Genomic DNA, 15,509 nt, shown 5'->3' with positions numbered 1-15,509 from the left:
CCTGCTATTGAAGCTTAAGTAAGTGCTGTGGGGATACAGGGGGGACATGGGAACATGGGAGAGGGCAGCTTAATAACAGGATAAGGATTCACGTTTATAAATACTTTGGTGAGCGGCGGGGCCCGGTGTAAGAGTACAGTGACTGCACCGGGCCCCGCCCCTAGTTACGGACTCCAGCCCCTCCTCTCTCCCGGCTCATACAGCGCAGTGAATATCGGCGTATAACACGCATACATGATTTGCCCCCTATTTTCAGGGGGAAAAAGTGCGTGTTATACGCCGATAAATACGGTATATACGTATATCTATTGGGAAAGGAATACACAGTGACATATAGCCTCTAGGGGCATATTAGGCTTAGGCACGAGGACAGAGGGCATCCACCATCAGTGTGTGCCTCTGGGCAGAGCCACTATCTAGCGTTTTGACAGGGTCAGATTTCCCGCTATGTAGCCCTTATTTGCTCCTGATGCCAAGATTCACTGATTATTGGTATAGCAGTGCTACGTTGAGATATACATTGATAGCCCTAATTAGGCTTTTTTTTATATTATATATATTAAAAGTTATGTTTTAATTGGTTTTTGCTTTCTGTAAAAAAAACTTAGATTTTTGCATGACTGACATATGTGATTATTTAAACTTAAGTTTTTTGTATTTTGACTCTAATTTCACCTTTAAATTATCTGCTGATTCTAAAGGTTCACATACATTCGCCACTCACAGACATGTGATATTGCATTATTTTCTGAAATAAATAACTGACCACGTCTAATATTTTTGACTTATTTGTTTGATTTAGTTATCTTTATCTACCGTACTTTTAGACTAATTTAGTTTTAGGTCAAATTTATGCAGAAATATAAACTATTCTGAAGGATTTACAAACTTTAAAACACCACTGTAAAACTTACTCTAAATATTCTGATACACTATGTAATAGAATTTACTATATATGTGTACTTCCAAGAATAAATTATCTGCAAGTCCTCACATCATACCTGCTGCTTATACTAAATGGCCTACAGCTGTTTTATTATATATACTAGTCAAGAATAAAAAGATAGTAGGGCACACCTTCACTCAGTTGCACATGGAGAGTTGGAAATATAATATATTTATTCAAGTAATACACTGCTTATTTAAAATACATACATATAATGCACATAAAATTATTTCTTATAGACAATAAAAAACATAAAAAACATAATACGGTTTAATACTGAGGTTTCCCTATAATAAATAAAAGCTTTGAGTCTATATAAATAATATTATCCCTCCGGTGGGTTATCCAACCCAGCTGATGTCCCGGTCAGCAGTATTTAAATAGTATAGAACAGTCTGGTACTCAGAAAAAATCCTCGGTATAGTCACTTGTGTTAACTGAGTAATAATCGCTTTATGCATTCAATATATGCCATTAAATATCGCTGCCTGCTAATATAGTATGTCGGTGCTGCTTTGCTCACCGGTGGGTTAACCAACCCAGCTGGTGTCCCGGTCAGCGGTATTTGAGTAGTATAGATCAGTCTGGTACTCAGATAAAATCCTCAATATAGTCACTTGTGTTAACTGAGTAATAATCGCTTTATGCATTCAATATAATGCCATTAAATATCGCTGCCTGCTAACATAGTTAAGTCAGTGCTTCTTTAATCACTGTTTTAGTTGAGTTGCACCGGTTTTAATTGCATCACTCGTGGCGTCCCACGTGCAATGGAGTTGTTGCAGGCAGTGATCTGGTTCCAATCTGTTTTCCAAACGACTTGTCGGAGGCTTGTATATGAGATTTGGGATCCTCGGTAATCGTCTATAGGTGTGCCGTACTAGTGGTTACTTCGATGTGATTCCTGCGCAGATAGTTGATTTCACGCAAGGCCGGGTCTCACTAGAAAATGTAAGTTTTTCGGCTTTTCCTTTACGAATTTATTTACCGATCCCTCTCCTCTTGCTTGGCTTGAAGCCCTTCAGTCCTCCGGTCCCGTACTTTGTTTTATGGGGCTGCTGATCACCATACGCGTTTCGGAGTGAACTAAGACTCCTTCCTCAGTGGCTGATTTTTCCCATGAAAATGGTCGGTTTTTATACACCTGACCAGGTGTGGTCTGAGTTAATTGGATTCGATTGTCTTGAAAAAGTGACATGGATTCCTTGGAATTTCACCGTGATATAGAGGGACATACTGTATTTAGAATTTATAAACCAAAGTATTTCAACCGTAAAATGATGTTCTCAAATCTAAAACAGTATATTAAATCATCGTATAGATATATATTTATTAATAATCTTTTTCTAAAATGCATCAATTTTGCAATAAATAGGATAGATTAAAATACAATACAATAAAATGAAATAAAACTGCAAAAGACGGCATAATTCAACATTATCATTATGAATATAATGCAGACTATTATATTTCATTATGTGGATGTTTATATTTGATAATACCAATCCCAATTGTTTGGAGCAAAAACGCACATTCCGCTTTGCGGTAATCCTGCGGTTTTTGGGTCTCACTGCGTTTTTCATGTAATTGCTCTTATCCAGGTATTAGAACGATTATCTATGTACTATAATTTGCTTATATGATTGCTTTATGCCGTCTTTGATTAAAAACATATGTTTCCATATTACTTATAAAGCTTGAATAGGTCTATATAAACTAGATGCACTGTATAGTAGATATCATGAAGGGTGACCATTGTCATCTACAAGTTTGATAGACAAAGGCAGTAAACAATATTTTGTAGATGACGCCACGAGTGATGCAATTAAAACCGGTGCAACTCAACTAAAACAGTGAGTAAAGAAGCACCGACCTACTATATTAGCAGGCAGCGATATTTAATGGCATTATATTCAATGCATAAAGCATTTATTACTCAGTTAACACAAATGACTGTACCGAGGATTTTTTCTGAGTACCAGACTGTTCTATACTATTTAAATACTGCTGACCGGGACATCAGCTGGGTTGGATAACCCACCGGAGGGATAATATTATTTATATAGATTTGATTAATTATAGGGAAACCTCAGTATTAAACCGTATTATGTTTTTATGTTTTTTATTGTCTATAAGAAAAAAAATTATGTGCATTATAGAGTATATATTTTAAATAAGCAGTGTATTACTTGAATAAACATATTATATTTCCAACTCTCCATGTGCAACTGAGTGAAGGTGTGCCCTACTATCTTTTTATTCTTGACTAGCAATTTTTAGAAGATTGGGTGAATCTTCCTTGTAGGTACACCCATACCGTTCTTTATTAGTAGGTGAGCCCTCTCTATTATTCATTTTTTATTATATATACTACCTATACTGTCTACCCCCCACATCATACATCCTGCCAGCATCTTCATACATACTACAAATACTAAATGATCTACAAGTCCCCTCATCATACATACTGATAATACTGATGATCTACTGAACATCTCCTCATGCCATCACGCATACTGCAAATTATAGTCTTATTTATAAAATGAATGATGTTAAGTATAGGATGCACAGTTTATGAATGTACGGTAAAAAAAAATACAGCATCTTTCAGGATTACTATATGATTCATTTTTCTTTATCAGCTGGAGAGTTCTGCATCTTCCCTTGCACCATATACCTGTATGAATGGCACCATTGTTATTGACAGCACTGTGGGTTTTCAAACAGTCTTTACTGTAACATGGCAAAATGTAGTACCAAGAATTAATATACAAGGACCTAATGGGATTGTGTACAGTGCTACAAACTTCTCGAATAACACCGTTTCCAAGTTATCAAGCTTTGAGATCCCAGGAAAAGCTGAGGTAAGTTTCTATTACTTACAGTATTTAGTCATTTTTACAGATGAAACACAATCATAGGGGCAGTCACTGTTGCCTATATAGTAAGTTACCAAACCACCACACAAAGACAATGAGCACACATGGCAGCAGAAAAGAAATAAACAGTATGGAAACAAGCAGTGAGCAAAAAAAAAGAAAGAAATAATAAATGCTCTTTACTTTAAAAAATATATAAAATTATACAAAGAACATAAAGAGTGGACAGACTAAAACAATTAAAATCACATTAGTTCATGTATTCAATTAGCTCATGTATAAAAGAAGGAAGACCTTAGTAAGCCTCAACATCAAAACCCCCCAAACTCCCTGCGAATACTGAACCTCAGGGTGTGAAAAATAAGTAGCTATAGGCACAAAATTTTATAAAAAATAATATATATATATATCTGATGAATGCATGATATGAAAAAATCAAGACAATGTCAGTTACAGCCACCAAACAAAGGTACGCAAGTTATAATGGAAAGTAACCCCAAAAAATATACCACCAAACAGGGGCGTAGCTAAAGGCTCATGGGCCCTGGTGGTTCAAGAGTTCAGCTTGGGCCCCCTTCTCTCAGTGCTTTGCAGCCAGGGGCCTCCATGCTGCCTGAGGCAAAAATTTTAAAGCCCCTCCCCATGCCAAATTCTTGACCTAACCCCTTCCTTCCAGCAAGAGGTGTAACTTGACCAGAATGCACTTTCTATAATACCAGTGTCTTCTTATGTGGCACAATGGTCTTTGGGCTCGCTCAGGCTCCAGGGCCAGTAGCGACTGCTACCTCTGCGCCCCGTATAGCTACGCCCCTGTCACCAAATAACAGAAGCCTCAGGTAGTAGGAGGGGATGAGAACCCCCCCCCCCCCACACACACACACATGTATTGCCTAGTATCTTGGCTTCATCGGGGGTTCATCAATGATAGTTGGCAATAAGTGTGGTTTTTTTTTCTCCCCTTCCTCCTAGGTGATATCATAGTTGGGTATTTTACATTATCAATAGCATATCTTTCTTTGGCATTGGCTTGTCTTTCTCATACAGTATCTTTGCATTCAACTAACTGCCTTTTCATAAGAAGTTTGGAGGCTGAGACTTATTATTAGTGTAGATCTCGAATATTCTAATCGCTAATTTTTATCACGAATATTGGCACTTTGAGAATTCGCGAATATCTAGAATATAGTGCTATATCTTCGTAATAGCGAATATTCTAGATTTTTTTTCATCAGTACCCATGATCCCTCACTGCTTCTTGCTTGTGGGCCAATGAGAAGGCTGCAATATCTTTGACTTTAGGAGTAGTGTTGATCGCAAGTTTTCCAATTGGCGATTTTCGCAATCAAAAAAATAATGACTGGAGATCACGAATTCTCGAATTCGCGAATATATGACGAATATTCGCCCAAATATTCGCGAAATATTGCGAATTCGAATATTGCCCCTGCCGCTCATCACTGCTTGTTATGGCTTTCCTCCTTGTATTCTTGTACAAAGAATATGATTTTAATTGTGTTTAGTAAATATTTGAGTTCTTTGTATATTTGTGTATTGTGAATACCCATACATATTAGACAACTGATGAAAATAGATGATTTCAACCATAATGAACATTTGTCAGGTAGAATGTAAAGATGAACAACTGTTTTAGCTGATGACAAACCATCATTGTCTAGAAAAAGGGCAGCTACATTTCAATCCTCTAGTCAGATGAAATATCTTTTTTTTACACGCTTTGGTCCTTAGCCAGGAGTTATTAAGCATGTATGGCCAGTTTGCCTGACTATAATAGCCAATGTGGACTAAAATATGTATGGCTGCATCGGTGAAACCAGTGGTGTACCCACCATGGAGAAAGACCGCGCAACTGCTTTTGGGCCAGGGGGAGAGGATGGCGCTGAGATGTTTCCTCCTTTTTCTTGTCATAGAGTCATTTTACTTGCTAAATCTTCCCTGTATAACTGATTTCATGTCTGTATTTAAAACTAGGCATTATAGTAGTTACTTTATTATAAAAAGTAACCTTCATTATTATAATTTTAAAGGGGTACTACTAAAAATAAGAAGGGTGTGAGACTGTCCCTTACGTGTCCATCCTCACTTTTAGTGCATTAGAGAGAGACGTTACTCCCTTGGTCTCATGCAAATGACTTACTGATCATACTGACTGATGCCACACTTCCAACTGGTAAAGAGCCCATAGGGTGGGTATGGTCTTCTCTTGACTGCTGCAGTAAATTCACACATGTAGATTTGTTACAGAGATTTCTGCACTATTTGCCTGAATGGGGCCTGCTTGCATCTAAAACAAACTCATTAAGGGGTTGTCTGGGTGCACTACTGAGGCCACAGATTGACTTCAGCAAGTGTTGATATCAACACTGCAGCCGGATAGGTAGAGCCCAGCCAGGAGAATCAGAGTGGTGGTGTGGACGCTGTCAGGTAAGTAGTTATCAGTTCCTTGTTCCAGGTTTATCTCTTGAAACCAGACAACCCCTTTAACCTCTCCCTGATGGAGCGATTTTTCATTTTTGTGTTTTCTTTTTCCACTGCCTGCCTTCCCGAAGCCATAACATTAATATTTTTCCACTCACATAGCCGTATGAGGGCTTCTTTTTTGTGGAACAAATTGTACTTTCTAATGGCACCATTTAATATTGCATAGGATGTAATGGAAAGCTGGAAAGAAAATCCAAATGTGGTTGAATTGGAAAAAAAATCCAATTCTGCCACAGTTTTAGGGGTTTTGTTTTTAAAGTGTTCACTATGCATTAAAATTGACTTGTGTTCTTTTTTCTCCAGGTCAGTACGATTACTGCAATACCATATTTGTGTTTAATTTTTTGTGGGACCATCTGTAGTTCTTATTGATACCTGCCAGGCAAACGTGTGGTTCTGGGTTTTAAGCCTCTCAGATGCTGTGGTCAGAGGGGTTAAATGTCTGCGATTGGCATTACTGCCAATTGCGGACATTAGCCACGGGTGTCAGCTGTGAGAAACAGCAGGCACCCAGTTGCTGTGGCGTTCACTCTGCACCGTAGTGGGTGTCATCTTTAGAGACCTGACATCCACCGTACTATTACGGCAGATGTCAGGTATGGAATTAAGATAATTGGAACTGATTACCAGTTACTGAAATTGGCATTTGGTTTGTGTGTCTTACCTTTTGTGCTTTTGCCACATTATTCCTGGTCATGGAATATGAGGACGATAATGGAGTAGCCCAACAAATATTAACATCCTGCCAGGTAACCAGTTAAGGTTATAAGATACCAGTATCAGTATAATATTGTATATCAGGGGTGCACAACATGCATACCAGGGGCCACATGCGGCCCTCGATATCATTCTGTGCAGCCCCAAACCATCTGGTGACAGACATGTATGTCTATGTCTTGTGGCTGCTATCATGCATTTTTCATGTATTCTCCCATTAGATGGGAATCCTGGAGGTGTAACCAGACATTTATAGTAAATACTGTATGTACAATACGCCATAAATACAGTATTGGTAATATCCCTTATACTTTTATTTTTGGCCCTTGGGATTCCTTCAGTCTGACAATGTGGCGCCCAACCAGAAAAGGTTGTGAACCCCTGCTGTATATACACTGTAGTATACTTTATATGAAAAAGATGTAACCAATCCTGCAGCCATTCACTGGCCTCAGCAGTATACTGCACAAGACTGCTGAGGCCAGTGATTTGCTGTAGTAGTGACATGGGGTGTATAGCTACATCTCCACGGCAGAAGTGTAAGCACAGACCAAAGCCGCAGTACTGGTAACACCGGGGAAATAAGTCAGACAACCCCATTTATTTTATACTGATAGGATGTGCCATAAATGTATAATAGGTTTGGATACCCCCTGTGGATCTCACACCTACATGGGGAACAGACGACTTAGTCCCGCCACTGCCGCTCATTGCTGCATCCAGTCATGGAATGACGTGGTTGTGGTTTTCACCATGAAAACATACTGCATCTATCATACATTTATGGCATGTCCTGTAGATGTGCTATAAATGTCTGCACTGGGAATAACATTTTAACAAAGAATTACTGTATGAGGGCTAATATTGCATGTTTTGTATCTCTTTTTGATGATGTGTATATTAATGTTTCTGGATGTTTATTTTCAGAATGGACCTTGGCAGTACAGGATTTGTAATTTGAATATAGCAGCTCAAGCAATAGCAATTGTCGTAAACTCTAAGGCAGCAGAAAATAGTATACCGCCAGTTACTGTTGAGGCTCATATGAATAGTGGACAAGGCAAATACCCCAGTCCAATGGTCATATATGCATCGGTTAGTCAAGGGCTATTACCTGTGACGGGGGCCAGTGTTACAGCTATTATTGAAGATAAGAATGGACAGACAACGGCTTTAGAGCTTTTGGACAATGGTTCAGGTACTTAAGTTACATATTTTTTTATGAAATTGGTTTAATGTCATAATTTCAACGCGATGAGCGTATGGGATGGCAGTAAAGAATAGCGAGGCTTTAAGGTTTATAGCATCAGATCTTGACTTTTAGATATATATGCACTTTATTTTACACAATCGGCAGATTATCTATCGTATCCACGAAAAAGCTAAACTGTGTAAGATTGGTCAAGTGGTGGGCCAGCGATTTTGACCCTGATCAGGGTCCACATTATCAATCGCTAAACATTGTCTACCGGTTGTTAAACTGCATCCTTAAATGCTACCCATGTCATAGAGAGTTAAAATGACTAACAACCAGGGCCTTCAATGGAGGCAGACCGCGCAACTACTACAGGACCCAGGGGGGAAAGGGGTCATGTGCTGAACTTCTTCTCTTCCCAACATGAAAGCATAGCATTCTTATGCAGCTGCCACTAGTGAAAAGACATTATTACAGTAACTGTATACATTTATATGCACTGAGCTCCCTCTAGTGGGGGCTACAAGCAGACAGCTTTGTAATATTATAATATGAAAACAGAAGCAGTAATTTAGAACTGTATGGTGGAGATTTATCAATGTACAGTACAGACCAAAAGTTTGGACACACCTTCTCATTCAAAGAGTTTTCTTTATTTTCATGACTATGAAGGCATCAAAACTATGTATTAACACATGTAAAATTATATACATAACAAGTGTAACAAGTGAAACAACTGAAAATATGTCATATTCTAGGTTCTTCAAAGTAGCCACCTTTTGCTTTGATTACTGCTTTGCACACTCTTGGCATTCTCTTGATGAGCTTCAAGAGGTAGTCCCCTGAAATGGTCTTCCAACAGTCCTGAAGGAGTTCCCAGAGATGCTTAGCACTTGTTGGCCCTTTTGCCTTCACTCTGCGGTCCAGCTCACCCCAAACCATCTCGATTGGGTTCAGGTCCAGTGACTGTGGAGGCCAGGTCATCTGGTGCAGCACCCCATCACTCTCCTTCATGGTCAAATAGCCCTTACTTTCAAAGTTTTCCCAATTTTTCGGCTGACTGACTGACCTTCATTTCTTAAAGTAATGATGGCCACTCGTTTTTCTTTACTTAGCTGCTTTTTTCTTGCCATAATACAAATTCTAACAGTCTATTCAGTAGGACTATCAGCTGTGTATCCACCTGACTTCTCCTCAACGCAACTGATGGTCCCAACCCCATTTATAAGGCAAGAAATCCTACTTATTAAACCTGACAGGGCACACTTGTGAAGTGAAAACCATTTCAGGGGACTACCTCTTGAAGCTCATCAAGAGAATGCCAAGAGTGTGCAAAGCAGTAATCAAAGCAAAAGGTAGCTACTTTGAAGAACCTAGAATATGACATATTTTCAGTTGTTTCACACTTGTTTGTTATGTATATAATTCCACACGTGTTAATTCATAGTATTGATGCCTTCATCGTCATGAAAATAAAGAAAACTCTTTGAATGAGAAGGTGTGTCCAAACTTTTGGTCTGTACTGTATGTGTGACAGTTGTCTGTTTTAAATACATTGATAAACATGCTGTTTGGAATGAACACCATATTTTTGAAGCACCTGTTCCACTCTTTTTTCCAACATAGAAGTCAGATAAAGTGGATGAAACTAATGTTAACTTCCTTTTATTTCACATTTTTTAAATTAGAATTTCATCTGCTCAATAAAGAACAAAAAGTAAATTAGTCAGAAATCAGAGACATTGCGCTTTGCATTCTGCAGTGCATGGGAATGTTTGACGCACACGTACTGGGAAACTGGGGGAGGGGGCAGAGGGAAGAGGGCCCATACTACATTTTGCTATGAGGCCCTTTGAGATTTGTGTACACCATAGGACGATTCCTTGGACAACATTTGTAATCTATTATTCTAAAAGTTATCAGATTCACTTCTACGAAATATTGTCTTTGAAATCTATAGAAAGTGTAGATTTACATGTCATGTGGGGGAAGAAGATGACATATCAGCATCTACTGAAGGCTGTATGACTGTTTTTGCCAAACTTTGTAAGGCTCTGTTCACAAACGAGTAATTACAGTAATTTTAATGTTAGAAGATGAAAATTTTCACAACAAAAATATCTTGCTAAATAGTTGTCGTGTTTAATAGTCCAAAGTTAGTAGCGCCTGGTAGCTGTAGACCTTCTGGACTGATTCTTTAATGATCAGGCAGAACACTGATAAAGGTCTCTCTCTGATCATTGAATTTCATTTCTTATTGCCACCTGCTCCCTCTGTATAATAAATGGTTGTAATGGCTGCTCTGAGCTCAGGTTGACTCAACAGCAAGCCACAACTCTCCCTTCTAGAGCTAGAGAGGCAGGTTGTTGTGCTTACTTTCTTTATGCATCTTCCTCTACCTGCTAACACCATGGTTCCTCATCCTATATCTAACACTTGAATTACCAGGAGTTCTGCATGAATTACCAATAACATGTGGTGTGATTGTTGTCTCAGTGACAATTGTAGACAAACACAATATAACTAAACTATTAACATACAAACAGTTATACCATCTGTGTCTTTTTATAGAGCACATTTACGAAACATCCACAATGCAGGGGGAAAACATAAGTGAACCCTTGAATTTAATAACACGCAGATCTCCCTTTAGTAGCAATCCCCTCCACCAAACATTTCCTGAAGCTGCAAATAAAATCTGTACAGTGTTGTGGGGGAATGTTGGATGATTCCTTCCTGTAAATGTGTTTCAGTTCATTATTATTTCTGGGATGTCTTGTGTGCACAATTCTCTTCATGTCATGGCACATAATCTCGATAGGGCCCAGGTTTTTTTGTTGATTTTATTTTTGTTCCTTGGGTCATTGTCACCTGACATCATCTTCTCCTGTCCTCCCATTCTCCTGTAAAATGTTTTTATACAGCGTAGAATTCATTGTTCCCTCAATGATCACAAGATGTCCAGACCCCGAGGCAGCAAAGCAGCACCAAACCGTGATGCTCTATCTTCCACGTTCCAGTTGGGATGGGGTCTTGGTGTTTGTGTGTTGTTTTCTTTTTCCTCCAAGCATAGCATTTTGCATTTGTGCTAAAAGATTCCACGTTTGTCTGACCTGTCCATAGAACATTTTCCCAGAAGCAAAATGGAACACCTAGGAGGTCTCTGACAAAATTGAGACAGGCTGCAGTGTTTTTCTTTTTTGACAGCAGTAGCTTTCTGTGGGGTGTGCTTTTATGAAAACCATTTTTGTTTTTCATGTGCAGAGTTTTGGGCAGCAGAGCACAGGAAAGCTATAGCAGAGCTTAAACGGGTTCGAAGGGGGCAAGTAAAATATATTAATATATCATTTTAATATATCATGCATTCAGAAAGTTTTCAGACCCTTTACATTTTTTCACACTTTGCTATGCTGTGGCCTAAAATAAAAAAAATAAAAAAAATTCCCTACCATTCTGCACTCAAATACTGCATAATGACATCTTTTCCAATTTTAGAAAGGTAAAAACTAATATCTTGCGCTGACATAAGGATTCAGACCTTTTACTTTCTTGACACACCTTTAGCAGTGATTACAGATTCCCGTCTTCATGGGTATGTTGCCACAAGGTTTGCACAGATTTGGGGATCATTCTTCACTGCAGATCCTCTCAAGCTCTGCACCATCGGTGTACAGCCATTTTCAGGTCTCTCCAGTGATGTTCGATTAGGGTCAAGACAAGGCTCTTGCTTGGCCACTCAAAGACATTCACAGATGTGTCTCTATACCATTCATTTGATACCAATAGTCATACTATTGTTTATGTTTATTGTTAAGCTGACCTGCTAAAATTTCCAGTCTTTTAAGTGTTAATATCTTTTACTATTAGGCGCTGATGTTGTTAAAAATGATGGCGTCTACTCAAGGTTTTTCACTGCTTACACTCAAAATGGAAGATACAGCTTAAGTGTGCGTGTAGCCGGGAAAGACAGCAGTCTCTCGACTCTCCGTTTAAATCGCGCACTATATGTTCCTGGTTATGTGGAGAATGGTGAGTGCAGGCATTGCTAATAATAAATGATATGCTCAATGCATGACAGAATGGATTATAGTCTATTATCAGGTGTCATTCTACTCCTACAGGGAGAGGTTCTGAGAATAGAAATATCCAATATGAAGGAATGAAGGTCAATTCATATTTCTAATGAAAAAGCATAGGTTCACCAAACTTGAAGACTTGTGTAGATTGTCACATATGCTGGTAACATGGATTAATATGTTGATCTCTAATGTCCCTTATCTGGGTAGGGTTGAGCAGTGATGGAATTCTTGCAATAATCACAAATTATTTCTTTATGAATGTTTATATTGGGCACCTTTCTTTGCCTGTCTGCATAGGTTCTAGAAACTGATCCAGATTTGTGTAGAAAAACAAAATTAAACCTATGACTAGCAGCATCTACATAAATGATAAAACGACATATCTAGACTTACAAGATAGGCTCCAAGAATCCTATAGCAAATAATACTGATTACACTATTTTTGTATTTACTTCTTATTTTGTGTGATATATTTTTTTTTTATTATAGATACAATTATCATGAATCCTCCCAATCCAATGGAGAATATTACTATTCAGGTTAATGTAGGAGACTTTAGCAGGGTATCTTCAGGTGGTTCTTTTGTGGTATCTGACATCCCTGCAGTTATCAACCAAGATGTCTTTAAACCTGCAAAGATAACTGACTTGGAAGCTAGCATAAATAATGATACCGTGATAATATCCTGGACAGCTACTGGAGACGATATGGACCAGGGAAATGGTAAGATATTTTCTACTATCAAGGGTTGCTATTTTGGGGGGGTGTGCAGAGGTACTGAACTAGGGCAATTTCACCTGACCCTGGTGCCTGAGGAGGCCTAAAGACTCCATTGTCACATAACGGTACAGCCACATTGTCAGGTTTCCTGATGCAGTTTTGGAAGTCAGAACCATGACTGAATTTCAAAAAGAAGAGATGTCATATTTGTTTTTAATGCTTTATCACCATTTATGATCCATTCCTCATTTTGGCTTCCAAAACGGCATCAGGAAACCTGACCATGTGACTATACCCTATGAAGACACCAGTGTTATACAATGTTTTGTACAACTAGATTCATATCACTTTTTCTAAAATCTTTTATACAGTATATCTGCATTTTTTCAATGAGGAACAGTACCCGCCCTGAGATGGATCTCAGGCATCTTATCTAACAAACCAACCAACCAGCCAACAAGTACCTTGCCTTATGCTGGTGAGGCACTAGAGACAGACATAGACTTTGGGTCCTGGTTGTAGCCCAGATGGAAACCATGAGCAAAACAGGTTCTGCTAAGAGAGGCCATAGATCGCTATAGCTTGCAGGGCATTCTTGGTCGGAGGGATCGGGAAGGTTTGTGGACACCCTTCTCCTTTTGAGTAGGGCCTGCAATAGATCTCATCCTGGTGCAATCTTTTGTGTGGCATACTACTATTTTTAGTAGTCTTTGGGTGAAAAAAGCCACCATCACAGGCTGGTATGATTTAATTCACATACTTTTTCCCCATGGACCATTTCCCCATGGACCATTACCTGAAAAATGTCTCCATACATTTATTTGACTGCTTAGTGAGAAATAGTAGCATCTCCCTCATCTGCATCTAAAGCATCTCATACAGCTAACCAGTAGCTTGCTCTGTACTGATGAAGGACAATGGCCCCGAAACAGTAATGCCTACAGATGAGTATGGACTGCTCTGTACTGATGAGACATTTCAGACGAACGATACAGATTGTGTCAGGGTGCGTTCAGGGTGCGTTCAGTGAAACTCGCGCCATTTCGCAAGCAAGTTCAGTCAGTTTTGTCTACATTTGTTTTCAGTGTTTCCACGCTGGTGCAATCAGCTTTGATGCGTTTTTCAAGCGTGTGAAGAAAAACGGAAGGTTTACAAACAACATCTCCTATCAACCATCAGTGAAAAACGCATTGCACCCTGAATACACCCGGATGAGTTGTGTTTTTCATTTCTATGGGGCTAGGGCTGCGTGAAAAACGCAGAATATAGAACACAAGCAAAGAAGAACCGATGCATGGAAAAAAACACTCATGTACACAGACCTATTGAAATGAATGGGTCAAGATTCAGTGCGGGTGCTATGAGTTCACTTCACGCATCGCACCCATGCGGAAAACTCACTCATGTGAAAGGGGCCTTACAATAGCTCAGTAGATTTCATTTACCTGGACAGGATTTTTATTATGTGCTTTCTTATTTGGTTTGCAGCCTCAAGATATGACCTGAGAATGAGTAAAGATCCCAGAGCTCTCCTGGACAGCTTTAACACCTCTACTTCAGTGAATATTTCCAGCATGACACCTCAGCCATTCGGATCCACAGAAACATTTACCTTCATTCCAGAAAATATTGTGATAGAGAATGGCACAATCCTGTACTTTGCCATAATAGCAATAGATGAAGCCTCTCAGGCATCAGATACATCCAACATAGCGCAGGCATCCTTTATCATACCTGAAATACCAACTGCCACAACAGCGGGATACACGTCTACTACTACTCAATCATCCACTCATTGTACTAACGATGATCCAATTTGTGATTGGTGGTGGTGTCCAAATAGCTCACGTAAATCAGAATTCTCCATTTTGGTTTTGTTAAGTGCAGGTTTAGTATTGTTTGAGTTAGATTGTTTGTTTTTGTTGGGCATTTAAAAAAAGAGTCCATATTATTAAAAATAAAATGCTAAGATATACATTTTATCATAATTTTCACAGTTTTTCCTTAAATTTTTTTTTAATATTATATCTGTCATCTAATGGCACAAAATAAAGGTCTGTGTCCTGTGAAAAATAATATGTAGGTTGGCTCAGAAATTAAATAGTTATTTGCATTTGAAAAGTTAGCTTGGTAAGGCCTTGTTCACATTTCCGTGTCAGTGTCACGTCCTGGAAAAAAAGTGTTTAATCCGTGAAGATGTCTATGAAGGATCCGTGGTTGGTCCGTGCTCATTTTTACCATCTGTAATTCACTGAAGTTGCTCAGCTGAAAATTAATTTCCAAAGAATCACCTATTAGTCTTCACTGAAAAACGGACGGAACATAGACACAACACGGATGCCATCGTGTTGTGTCAGTGATTTTTTGCAGACCCATAGACTTCAATGGGTGTGCTTGGTCCGCATCACGGATCAAAGTAGTGCATTTCCCTGTGATTTTTTTTACTGACCCAATGTCAGTAAAAAGATACTGAA

The 15,509-nt window shown here is 38.8% G+C and overlaps 1 protein-coding gene across 1 annotated transcript in view; it reads left to right on the top strand.

Moving 5' to 3' along the window:
• Window positions 1–14,969, top strand: part of LOC120979790 (calcium-activated chloride channel regulator 3A-1-like) — a 105,354-nt gene extending 90,385 nt beyond the window's left edge. The window contains exons 11-15 of the mRNA XM_040408747.1: window positions 3,589–3,810; window positions 7,969–8,239; window positions 12,104–12,265; window positions 12,805–13,038; window positions 14,524–14,969. Of these exons, the coding sequence (XP_040264681.1) occupies window positions 3,589–3,810; window positions 7,969–8,239; window positions 12,104–12,265; window positions 12,805–13,038; window positions 14,524–14,969 (1,335 nt within the window). The remainder of the gene's footprint in view (window positions 1–3,588; window positions 3,811–7,968; window positions 8,240–12,103; window positions 12,266–12,804; window positions 13,039–14,523) is intronic.
• Window positions 14,970–15,509: the final 540 nt, after the last annotated feature.

This window comes from Bufo bufo, chromosome 9 (genome assembly GCF_905171765.1).
Source record: "Bufo bufo chromosome 9, aBufBuf1.1, whole genome shotgun sequence".
Taxonomy (NCBI): domain Eukaryota; kingdom Metazoa; phylum Chordata; class Amphibia; order Anura; family Bufonidae; genus Bufo; species Bufo bufo.
Note: the sequence above shows the minus strand (reverse complement) of the source record. Positions and strands in the feature narration are given on the sequence as shown.